At 41.6% G+C, this 13,157-nt stretch overlaps 1 protein-coding gene across 2 annotated transcripts in view; it reads left to right on the top strand.

Moving 5' to 3' along the window:
- The window catches only part of GFOD2 (glucose-fructose oxidoreductase domain containing 2), a 34,502-nt gene that overhangs the window by 18,031 nt on the left and 3,314 nt on the right, over positions 1 to 13,157 (top strand). The window contains exon 2 of one of the 2 annotated variants that reach the window (XM_019455574.2): positions 9,698 to 10,043. The exons of the other annotated variant lie outside the window; for it this stretch is intronic. Within the exon in view, the coding sequence (XP_019311119.1) occupies positions 9,785 to 10,043 (259 nt within the window). The 5' untranslated portion in view covers positions 9,698 to 9,784. The remainder of the gene's footprint in view (positions 1 to 9,697; positions 10,044 to 13,157) is intronic. 2 annotated transcript variants of the gene reach the window in all.

Below are 13,157 nucleotides of genomic sequence, written 5' to 3'. Positions count from 1 at the left end.
CATGTAACTAACAACCTTGTCAAGATAGAGAACAGTTCCTTTACCACCTACCCCCCAAAATTCCCTGTAGCCCTTTGCAGTTGACTCATTACCTTTGGCAATCACTATTTTCTGTCCCTGTTTGCTTTTTCTGTAATGTCATGTAAATGGAATCACACAGTATAGAGCCTCCTGAGTCTGGCATCTTTTAGTTAGCATAATGCACTGGAGATTCATTTTGTCATTGAGTCCATTAGTAGTTTGCTCTTTTGCGTTACTGAGTAGTATTCCATTGCATGATACGCTACTATTTGTTTATCCATTAACCACCAGTTGAAGGACATTTGTGCTGGTTCTAAGTTTAGGCAGTTACAAATAAAACTAGTGTTAAACATTAGAAGATAGACATTCACATACGGGTTTTTGTGTAAAAATCAGTTTTGTTTTTCTTGGTAAAAACCCAGAAGTGGGGCTACTAGATTATATGATAAGTGTATATTTAACTTCGTAAGATGACAAACTGTTTCCAAAGTGGCTCTACCATTTTTCATTTTCACCAAGAATGAACAGTTGCTTTATGGCCTTGCCAGTATTTGATACCAGGTTTTCTGATTTTTAGACATTTTAGTAGGTGCGTAGTTGTATTAAATAAGTTTTAATTTGCATTTTTTTTACACAAAAATTTTTAACGTTTACTCACTTTTGACAGAGAGACAGAGACAGAGTGTGAGTGGGGGAGGAGCAGAGAGAGAAGGAGACACAGAATCCAAAGCTCGAACTCCAAGCTCTGAGCTATCAGCACAGAGCCCAACATGGGGCTCAAACTCACAGATGGCGAGATCATGACCTGAGCCGAAGTCGGACACTTAACTGACCAAGCCACCCAGGAGCCCCTAATTTGCATTTCTAATTAATGCAGTCTAATAACTAACTACTATTGATATGGTAGATTATAGTAATTCATTTTATTTTATTTTTATTTTTTATTTATTTATTTATTTATTTATTTTAAATGGTAGATGTCTTTTAATGTTTATTTTTGAGAGAGAGAAAGAGAGAGCACACATGAGTGGGGCAGGGGACAGAGAGAGAGGGAGACAGAGGATCTGAAGCAGGCTCTGTGCTGACAGCACAGCCAGATGTGGGGCTTGAACTCACAAACTGTGAGATCATGACCTGAGTTGAAGTTGGATGCTTAACCCACTGAGCCACTCAGGCGCCCCTGTAGTAATTGATTTTAGAATGTTGAACCAGCCATACATTCCTGGGATTAAATTCTCTTAGTCATGCTAAGACTCTGATCTCCTTGAGGTACTTCCCATTGGCTGGACCCAGAAAGTCCAAACTCAGGTTAGTGCTTGGTGCCACCAGCTCTGGCTCCTACACACTTTTCTGACTTATTGGCCCCAAAATTGGGGTGTTTTGTTGTTGTTGTTGTTTTTAATCTTTTTATCTCCACAGCCTCCCTGTTAGGCCCTCAGTAAAGGTGTGATGTATGAACAGATCAACATTGGTTTGAGTGGGGGATCTGAGGCAAGCACTTGCCAATCCAGGCAACAGAATGGACTTTCCTGGCTCATACTTCTTACAAAAGAATGAAAGATTTATTCCACACATATAAAACCTCTGTTTTTACAGAGGCTCAGAGAAGCTAAGTAATCTGCCCAGGGCTTCACAGCTGGTTGTGGCAGCTCTAACATACACAGCCAGCTGCAGAGCCTTGGAAAAGTTGTCTAGCCTCTTTGAGCTTCTGTATCCTCATCTGCAAAATGGGATTGTGTGGACTTAGATGTACTATATGTTATACTAAACATTGTTTGGCCTATTGCATTTCACTGCATATTAGCTCAGAATATTATCTTCGTAGTCCTACACAGCTTTTGAAAAGGAGACATCTAAGTCAGTCATAGAAATCTTTTTAAAAATTATGGATGTATGGGGCTTCCTGGCTGGCTCAGTTGGAAGAGCATGTGACCCTTGATCACAGGATTGTGAGTTCAAACCCCACGTTGGGTGTAGAGATTACTTAAAAAAGAAAAGTTGGTTCGTTGAAAAGATCAACAAAATTGACACACTTTTAAAAATTAAATTAGGGGCACCTGGGTGGTTCAGTCTATTGAGCGTCTGACTTCAGCTCAGGTCATGATCTCGCAGTTCCTGAGTTTGAACCCCGCATTGGGCTCTGGGCTGACAGCTTGGAGCCTGGAGCCTGGAGTTTGGAGCCTGCTTCAGATTCTGTGTCTCCCTTTCTCTCTGCCCCTCTCCCACTCATATTCTCTCTCTCTCTCTCTCAAGATAAATAAACGTTAAAAATTTTTTAAATTAAATTAAATTTTTAAAAATGGTGTATACAGTGACTTACTATTATAGGCCCTGTAATAAATGCTTTACAAATATTAACTCGTTTAATCCTTAACTCCCCTATGAGGTAGATACAATTATCCCCATTTTACAGATGAGGAAACAGAAGCATAGAATGATTAAGAATTAAGAAACCTATCTGAGGTTACCTAGCTGGTAAGTGGTAAGCTGGTAAGAGTCAAAACTTGAGCCAGGCAAGTTGGCTTTAGATTCCATGCCTCTAATCTCTGTGCTATCTTCCCCATAGCCTTGTGAAGGTGTATATAGCCAGTCCTGTCCCAACCAGTGTGTGGTGATTGGAATGCATGTGAGCTAGGTAGGGTTGAGTTTGTGGAGATCTTTGGAGAATGCAAAAGGTCTACATATATACAAGAAAGTTAGGGGCTGGGAGTAGGGAAATTTTAGGGGTTAGAAAAGGGTAGTCACTGAAATAAAAAAGGGAAACCAGCTCTACCTGCTTGAACAGGAAATACCTAGTATCAAGCCTGCCTAGCTTCATGCCATCTGGCTTCCTCAGAGGCCAGCTGATGCCCCTTTATGGGTGTTGATGAAGCTGCCCTTTAAGTCATTGTAGTAAAACAGAGGTTATTAAAATGTCTTCTAATCCATTCTGTTCTTTTAAACCACCCATGCAAACATACATCCACATATAACTACAGCATGAAGGAATGAAGTGGGAGAGAGGAGCAAGTGTGCCCTGGGCATGAATTTTGAGAGAACGTGGACGTCTTTGCTTATAGTGGCTGTGTTTCACTCCTCTGGCCCTTATAGCTGTTGGTAATTAATGACCCACAAAATTTATGCAGAACCTTACTTGTCTAGTGCTACAGATTTGACACTCAGGCTCCCAGAATATCCATGATCTGAAAGTAGCAAAACAACAACAACAACAACAAAAACAATAACAAACTGCAAATGCAGAAGGTGACCAAAATAGCTGAAGAGGAGAAGTCCAGGACATGATAATTATAGAAAATACTATGTGACTTACCTGTTTCTAACTAGAAAGGAAGCCTCTAAGGGCAGAATTAATCAGCAAAGAGGAAAGAGACATAGCTGAGAGTCCACAGACATTATTCATCATTATTAGAAAGAAAGATGATTAAGATAAAACCCAGTGGTAGAGTACAGGAGGCAAGCCAAGATCCACAGCCCCAGAGGATAGAGACAGGAGCACAGGAAGCTGACTGGGGTCTAGAGTTAGCCCCAGTCATGCTTGTTTCAGTGGTTCACAGAGGCACAGGTGTCCTTCGGGTAGGGTCAAGCAGTATAGGATGCTGTATTGGGCAATACCAGCTAACCAACCCCTAAGATAGACATGTAGTTTACATAGTACATTTGTATCTATACTAGAAGCAAAAGAACTGAAATGAAATTAAGAAAACAATTCCATTTACAATAGCATCAAACAAAATTAAATACTTAGAAAAAAATTTAACCAAAAAGTGTGTTACTCTCTAAAAACTATAGAATATCATTAAAAAAGAAATTAAAGACCTAAGTAAATGGAAAAGCATACCATGTTCATGGATCAGAAAACCTAATATTATGATGACAGCGTTCCCCAAATTGATCTACAGATTCAAAACAATCTCTACCAAAATCCCAGATTGAACCTAAATTTTATAGGAAAATGCAAAGGACCCAGAATAGCAAGAACAGTATTGAAAAAGAACAAAGTTGGAAGACTCACACTGACTTCAGAACTTACTGTAAAGCTAAAGTAATCAAGACAGGGTGGTACTAGCATAAGCACAGACAAATTGAGCAGTGAAATAAAATTGAGAGTCTGTAAATAAACCCATACATTTATGGTCAACTGTTTTTCAACAAAGATATCAGAGTCATTCAGGGGAAAGAATAGTCTCTTCAACAAGTGGTACTGAATAACCACGTGAGGAAGAATAAAGTTGGACCCCCCCCCCCATACCTCCCAAATCCTCCATCCCCGCTATCTCCTGCCACTAATTTACTTTCTGTCTTCATGGATTGCCTGTTCTGAACATTTTCTATAAATGGAATCACAATAAATGGCCTTCTGTGACTAGCATCTTTCACTTAGCATAATGAAGGTTCATCCTTGTTGTAATTTGTATCAGTAGTTCATTACTTTTTGTGGTTGAAGAATACTACATTGCATGGATATACCACATTTTGTTTACCCATTCAGCAGTTGATAGACATTGGGTGTCAACTTTTTGGCTATTAAGAAAGATTGTCCTATGCACATTCATGTACAAGTTTTTGTGAGATGATACGCTTTTAATATGATATAAAAGGGTCCAAATAAACAACTGTTCTCCACTATTTAATTTTCCCAGAAAGAAAAGACATACTCTTCATCAGTTACTCTGAAGCCATTTTTGTGATTTTGAGTAACTGTCTCCCCAACTTTTAGTTGATTTATACCTGACAATTTTGCAGACTGTTCTTCTTACTCTGTTATTTAAGTATGTGTTTTGAAACCCATTTCTCTTTGAGATAATCTTTGAAAGTGACCCTGTACAAAGCTAGACCTGTCTGAAGATTTCTGGATCATGCAGGACCTAAGTCATACTGAAGAATCTGGACTTTGTGAAGTGTTTTGTTTGTTTGTTTGTTTGTTTGTTTGTTTGTTTGTTTGTTTTAAGGATCTATTTTATTTTATTTTATTTATTATTATGATTATTATTTTTAGAGAATGCAAATGGGTGAGAGGGACAGAGGGAGAGAGAGAGAATCTTAAGCAGGCTCCACACTGAGCTTGGAGCCTGACGAGGGGCTCAGTCCCACAACCCTGGGATCATGACCTGAGCCAAAATCAAGAGTCGGACACTCAACCAACTGAGCTACCCAGGCAGGTGCTATTTAAGAATCTGGACTTTATAGAGGCGCCTGGGTGGCTCAGTCGGTTAAGCTTCCGACTTCGGCTCAGGTCATGATCTCACGGTTCGTGAGTTCGAGCCCCGCGTCCGGCTCTGTGCTGACAGCTCAGAGCCTGGACCCTGCTTCGGCTTCTGTGTCTCCCTCTCTCTCTCTCTACCCCTCCTCATCTCGTGCTCACTCTCTCTCGCTCTCTCTCTCTCTCTCTCTCAAAAGTAAATAAAAAACTTTTTTTAAAGAATCCAGACTTTATAGTGAGTCCAGTGAGAAGTCAAAAAAGGTTTAAAAAGGAAGGAAGTGATGTGATCCCATTTGCATTTTAGAAAGATCTCTTTACAATATGAGGATTAGATGAAGGAAGGAAAGGATGGAAGGAAGAGAGATAAAGTAGAACGTTGTTGCAGTCATCCAGGTGAGCGGTACTCGGGGCTAGACTAGGGCAGTGACAGAGGTGATAACAATGAAGGGATGGATTTAAGAGATAATAAAGAGATAGGATCAATAAAACTTGATGAGTTACTTGTACGGGTAAGAGAATAGAGAAGTTACGGATGATGGCCAGCTTTCTGGGCTAAAGAATTGAGTTGATGATAGTAACATTCCATAAGAGAGAATATGGAAAGAAAATGTTTGAGTGAGGGTTTATGATAATTATTAAATGCTGACCATATATACTTCGCTAGGCACTTAAAACTGGACCTCATTTGGGGCACCTGAGTGGCTCAGTCAGTTGAGCGTCTGTCTTTGGCTCAGAGTGTGATCTCATAGTTGGTGGATTTGAGCCCCACATCAGGCTCTGTGCTGATAGCTCAGAGCCTGGGGCCTGCTTTGGATTCTATGTCTCCTGCTCTCTGCCCCTCCCCCACTCACACTCTGTCTCTCAAAAATGAATAAATGTTTAAAAACAATTTAAAAAAAAACTTGACCTCATTTAATCTTCAGAAGACCCTGGGAGCTAAATAGCATTAGGCCTGTTTTACCCATGAAAAGAGTTGCATAAGAACTGGTGAAGCCAGAATTTGAACTCAGGTATCTCTCAAGCCTTCACTTCAGGTGCTCCCACCATCTCACTTTACTCTTTCTGTTCAGATTTAGTCATGTGGGTGTGTGGGTTATGGAAACTATAGAACATCAGTGTATATTCAGGAGTAGAATATGTGGGTGTGAAACTCTGGAGGGAAATCTGGGCTTATTCTGCAGATTTGGGAGTCCCTGGTATACCGATAAAGCTTTGGACATGAGTGGAAAGAGTATGTGGAACAAGAAGAAAAGAAGACACCTATGACTTGAACCTCAAAAACCTCAGCATTGAAGGTGCTGGGAACCCCAAAAGTGGCACTCAGAAATGACCAGAAAGGTGGGAGGATGTTGTGGATGGGGAGGGAAGAGATGTATATCCCTAGTACTTGGAGTTACTAAAGGAACACCATGTCTCCTTTAAACTGTGAATAGGTTGGGGCATCTGGGTAGCTCAGTCGGTTAAGCGTCTGACTCTTGGTTTTGGCTTGGGTCATGATCTCTTGGTTCATGGGTTTGAGCCCCCCATTGGGCTCTGCGCTGACAGTACAGAGTCTGCTTGGGATTCTCTCTGCCACTCCCCGCTTGCTCTCTCTCTCTCTCTCTCTCTCTCTCCCTCTCTCTCAAAATAAATAAATAAACTTAAAAAAAAAACTGAAAATAGGTGGACTCTGATCTGTGAGGAGATGCAAATGAAGCAGTGTTATTGTGGATTAAAGTAGAACAGCAAAGTTGTGTGTTTGGATAAAACTTCTTAAAATTTAGGATTTGTGGTGAGCAAGATCAGTGGTAAGGTTTTTAAAAGATAGTTGGAAGACTAAGGGAACGTAAAGTGTTTATAAAATTATTATTTAAAATGGTACAGCCCCAGTGGGAAACAGTATGGTGGTTCCTCAAAAACTTAAAAATCTACCGTATGATCTAGCAATTCTACTTCGGGGTATAAATGCAAAGGAATTGAAAGCAGCATCTTGAAGAGGTATTTGAACACCCATGTTCATAGCCGCGTTATCTGTTGTAGCTAAAATACAGAAGCAACCCAAGTGTCTGAACAGATGAATGGATAAGTAAAATGTGGTATATACATATGGAATGGAATATTATTTGAATTTAAAAGGGGAGGAAGTTCTGACACATGATAAAACATGGATGAACTTTGAGGACATTATGCTAAGTGAAATAAGCCAATCACAAAAAAACAAACACTATGACTCCCCTTCTATGAGGTACCTAGCATAGTCAGAGTCATAGAGACAGAAAGTAGAATGGTTAGAGCACCTGGCTGCTGTCAGTAGAGCATATGACTCTTGATCTTGGGGTAATAGGGTCTTGGGTTTGAAGCCCATGTTGGGTGTACAGACTACTTAAAAAAAAAAAAAAAAAAAAAAAAAAAATATATATATATATATATATATATATACACACACACACACACACACACACACACACACACACACAGTGACTAGGGAGAGGGACTGGAAAGAGGAGTTACTGTTTAATGAGTATAGAGTTTCAGTTTTGCAAGATGAAAAGTTTTGGAGGTAGGTGGTGGTGATGGTTGCACAATATGAATGTATCACTGAACCTGTACACTTAAAAATAGTTAAGATGGGGCACCTGGGGGACTCAGTAAATTAAGTGTCTGACTCTTGATCTCAGCTCAGGTTATGATCTCAGGGTTGTGAGTTCAAGCCCCGTGTTGGGCTCTGCACTGGGTGTGGAGCCTACTTAAATTAAAATTTGGAGCACCTGGGTGGCTCAGTCAGTTGAATATCCAACTCTTGGTTTTGTCTCAGGTCATGATCGTGCAGTTTGTGGGTTCGAGCCCCATGTTGGGCTCTGCACTGACAGAGCGGAACCTGCTTGGGATTCTCTCTCCATCTCTGTCCCTCCCCTGCTCGTTCTCCGTCTTATTCTTCCTCTCTCTCTGTGTCAAGATAAATAAACATTTAAAAAGTTAAAATTTTAAAATTTTTAAAAAATTTTAAAAAAATTTTAAAAATTTTAAAAACATTTAAAAAGTTAAAAATTTTAAAATTTTAAGGGGTGCCTGGGTGGCTTAGTTGTGTTAGCATCCAACTTGATTTCAGCTCAGGTCATGATCTCATAGTCATGAGATCGAGCCCCTTGTGGGGCTCCCCACTGAGCATGGAGCCTGCTTAAGATTCTCTCCCCCCCCCCCCCCGGCCCTACTCCACTCCCCAACTTGTGCTCGCTCTCTCTCTCTCTCTCTCTCTAAAAAAAAAAAAAAAGTTTAAGATTGTAAATTTTATGTGTATTTTACCACACACAAAAAAAGAATTTAATTTACTATGAAAAGAAAATGACAGTGACACAGCTTCATCCCTTTATATGAACTCAGTGGGTATGGAGTTACCATTGACCTAACACACAGCCAGAGAGGGTACTACTGGTTTAGCAGAGGGGCTGCTGTATGGGGAAACCTGATACCCTAAGCACACCTAAATCTCATCTTGGTTTCCAAGAAGACTTTTGTCTGTTTTTTATTTCATTTAATAACCCTTGTGATCAGAAGGAAAAATTCCACAGTAAGACATACTCATTGTATAAAATTTGGCAATGTTTGAAAAACAAAATTCATCCATAATCTCATAATTTGAGTAATCATTATTAAATTCAGGTGTATTCTGGTCCTTCTAGTGTCATGTGTGAAATATATTTACAGATAATATTATAGATATCCTTATATGTTTTCATTCATATATATTTATTTTTTTCTGTGCTTTAAAAAAATGGATATCATACTTCACATATTGTTTTGTTTTCCCTCTTTTCAGTGAACATATGGTGATGTCTTGCAGGTCATTGAGGGCTTTCTATCCCCTTGGTTTTCAGTGACTGCATAGTGTTATTTATCTTACCCATTACTGTAATTCAGCATCTAGATTGTTTCCCAGTTTTTCACCTATCATAGCCAATGTTGGAGTGAATATCCTTATACAAAAAATACCATTTTAAACTTCCTGTTACTGTTATTGCCAGTTTGGTAGTTGAAAAAAAAAATTTTGTTTGTTTCTAGTGAACGTTCTCTATGCTTGCTACCATAAACTTGTAAATTATAATCTGCACAGCACTTAGGTAGTTCTCTTCCAACTTGTATTGGTTTTTGTTTCCCACTCCTCTTTTCCTTTTTCTAATCTAGTATCATAGAATCATGAACTTTTACAGTTAAGGCCCTGATAGTTAAATGATTGGACCAGAGTCACACAAAACATTAAGTAACAGAACAGAGATTTAACCCAGCTTTACTCATTTTTCATTTTTCTTCCTTTCAGTAGATGTATATTACTAATATCCTTAAGTCTCCATGGGAAAAGCTTTTGCAGCTTTTCATTTTGGAGTAGTACTTCACTTGTGCTTTTGTGGCAGAGAACTTGTTGCTTCCAAATAAGTCCAGAAGGTAGCCTCGGCTGAGTATGCCATCCACTAATAGCCAGTATAATGCTTGCTCTTCCAGGAGCCATGTTTGACCAGGACTGTGGGAAGGTCGTATTCATGCTGGAGGCTCTTGTGAGGAGATGAGTTGGTGAACAGAGAAGCCGGCATGAAGATGCTCCCAGGAGTGGGCGTGTTTGGGACCGGCAGCTCTGCCCGGGTTCTGGTCCCACTGCTGAGGGCAGAAGGGTTCACCGTGGAGGCCCTGTGGGGGAAGACTGAGGAGGAAGCAAAGCAGCTTGCTGAGGAGATGAACATCACCTTCTACACCAGCCGGACCGATGATGTCTTGCTGCATCAAGACGTGGATCTTGTGTGCATCAATATCCCCCCTCCACTCACCCGGCAAATATCTGTGAAGGCTCTAGGTACGGATAGTCAGACGATAGCAAGGGTAGGATGTATCTCCTTCTGGGTGGTGTCTTGTGTGTCACTGTTCTCCTCTTGTGCCTATGTGGTCCTTCTTGGGCTTTGGTCTGCAGGTAATGGTACTCTGGGACAACATTCACCCTTAGAGCCGTCCTGGGGAGGGCACACTGGGGGTGTTACAGCTGTGGAAAGAAATGCTCCAGGCTTACCTACCTCCCATAAGTAACTCCCTGAGCAAAAATTAAGCATATGCCAAGAGTTGTCTTGTCACAGGGACCAGAGATCATTACATTACATTTCATACAATGTAAAGTTGGCCTGTTTGAAGTCGGAGTTCAAAGACTTGGGCAATGGGAAATTGTGACTGATGTATTTGTTCTTCCATTTCCGTGGCACGTAGCACCTCAGAAAGGATGGAGAGGAGGGTGTAACGAGGCTGCCATTTCCCATGTTTTGTCAGTCCTTCACTAGATTGAGTGCACACCCTTCCTGCCACATTTTGCAATCTTGTGTTCCAGAAGTCAGGAAGGCCCTCGGACAGTGCTGGGCTTCCCTGACAGGATCCACAGGACAGCCAGCTCACATGTCTGCCCCCTTGGGAAGCACAAGGCAGTATAGGGCTTGCTGAGTTGTTCTCCTGCAATTCCTGTTGGGCATATCTTCCCAGTCAACTCTGGGCAACCTTTTCTCTTTTTCTAATGTAAATCAGAATCTAATTTAGTAAGAAAACAAGCCAGTAAATAGTCATCCAGCATGTTTGTTGTTGTTGTTGTTGTTGTTGTTGTTGTTGTTGTTGTTTGGTGTTTGTTTTTTTAATGCCTTCTAGGTGCCAGGCACTGTCCTGATGTCATTCAGGACATTCAAAGCAGTGTTGGATCAAAGCCCTCCCTGCCTTCAGATTTCACAGTTCAGTTGGAGAGACTAGAGATAACACACATTACAAAGTAAATGAGACAATTCAGGTAGCATATAATTAATTGACAGAGAAATTATTTAATGAAGGTGATAGGAGCAAAATATTTCTCTGATGCAGTCAGAGATCTCTGGGCCCAGAAACTGGTATGCCACTAGGCTTGACCACTCCTCCTGGACACTACCATGATGGAGAGTCCAAGCCACTGCTACTTGTTTCCCTTGTTCTGAGGAGAAGAGGATGTCGGTCACCTCTTGCCTAATGCATTGGTAAGGATAAACGTTCATTGGAGTGAATAAGAACATGAGTGTCTGGTTGTTGATTTGGGGGCATGTACATTTTGGCCAAAAATTGTAGATGGTTTGTCTTTTCCAGAGAGCACTCTAAGGATGTGTGACACTGGAGCTATCCACTGGACACTAGATTCTTAGGAGGGCAAGTAATGGCTTTCAGATTGAGTTTAGAAGTAGGCCTATGCCAACACTTTAACAGAAGGCTAGTTCAGGGGGATCAAGCTATTGTGGTCACTTGACTTCCTGCCATCCCTGTGACATGAATACAGGCTGGTGATGCCAGGTGTATCCAGAGGCAGAGTTCTAGAGGCTCTAAGTCTGCTTATATATTAGGGTTCTCACAGAGACCATTGCCAAGCTGTGTAGGAAGAAAGAGGAAATCCCAAGTTCTTTGGCTACAAGCCTGCTGTTTTCTGGTTCCTGGTATAGGAAAGCACCAGACTTTGGATCTTTTAATACAAATAGGAAGGACAGGAATGACCAGAGGCTTCTGGAATCTTATGTCCCAGCCCTCAGTGAAGCAGGGTCATCTGTCTTCTCACTGCATCTATGCTGTCAGGAGGAAGAGGGTGTGAATGAGTCCTTGGTCTGTTCTTATAGACACACAGTCCCAGGGTCAAGTTGGTGGGACTGGGAGAGCCATGTCAGCTGGACCTGCCTTGAGGCACTGCTCACTCAAACCCCAAAGGAGTCACTGAGCATATTGTGACCATGAAGTTCACTTCCTGTGAACAAAGAGGTGCTCTGGGGCACTTCACTCCTGGGTAATCTGGAGAATATGAGCTGGAGAAAGGATTGCAGCTTGAAATTTGTTCCCCCTCCAAAAAATCTGAGCTAATAAGCACTCAGCATTCATGCCTTTCCCACTCCCTGGAGACAAAAATCAGTTCCCAGCTTCTCTGATCCCTCCTTTGGCTTCCTAGCAGGAATGCTAGATAACTTTAAAAAAAATTTTTTTTTAATGTTTATTTATTTCTGAGGAGACAGAGACAGAATGTGAGGGGGTTAGGGGCAGAAAGAGAGGGAGACACAGAATCCGAAGCAGGCTCCAGGCTCTGAGCTGTTAGCACAGAGCCCGACACGGGGCTCGAATTCACGAGCTGTGAGATCATGACCTGAGCTGAAGTTGGACATAACCGGCTGTGCCACCCAGGTACCCCAGGAATGCTAGATAACTTAAATATGTCTTTCAAGATAACCCAGGTCCTCCTAAAGTTAAAGACCCTGTGCGGCTGGCCTTGCAGGAGCCTGTTTAACTTAAGATGGCCTTTAGCTTCCCTACTGATAATACTACTGAGTCTTAAGTTAAAAAGCATCCCCGTTGTTTGGGCTCAAAATGGGAGGTCTCTCCCCTTTCCCTGACCTCTCATGACATGGAACAGAAATTTCCTTATCCTGGTTTTACCATCACCAAACTCCCAGGAGCCACAAAAGTCCTTTTCCCCCCTGCCCACCTCCTTTCTGCCCCATGCTGCAGTGTCCACCCCAATTCCTACAGTGAATAGTTACAGCAGGTAGTTTCTGGGTTGGCCAGAGCTACAGCCCTCAGATGAGGTGTTAGTGTCTGAGAATCTAATTTCCTCATTACTTTCCTGGTCAGCTCTATGTGTTCTGCACTCAGGTGGCCAAATTGTCACCCAGTATGGTGATTCTCCAGTCCCTAATCCTAAAATCTCACATGTGTAAGGAAGCATTAGAGATTCTCCGAGAGCAGATCGTGATAACAGTCAGGGGCTATTCTCCCTGAAGGGCCCCCTCCTGCGAGACCCCAGTGTAAGGACCTCTTCCCTTGGTTTGGCACCCACTACTTCTTTGGAGGTATTAACATAGGGAACCACCCCAAGCTCTCAGGAGTATCCCAGGTATTGTTGTCTTGTGACTGCTCATACCCTCATGAGCTTTCATCT

The sequence above is a fragment of the Panthera pardus genome, unplaced genomic scaffold, assembly GCF_024362965.1.
Source record: "Panthera pardus isolate Hobbes unplaced genomic scaffold, ASM2436296v1 HiC_scaffold_19, whole genome shotgun sequence".
Taxonomy (NCBI): domain Eukaryota; kingdom Metazoa; phylum Chordata; class Mammalia; order Carnivora; family Felidae; genus Panthera; species Panthera pardus.
Note: the sequence above shows the minus strand (reverse complement) of the source record. Positions and strands in the feature narration are given on the sequence as shown.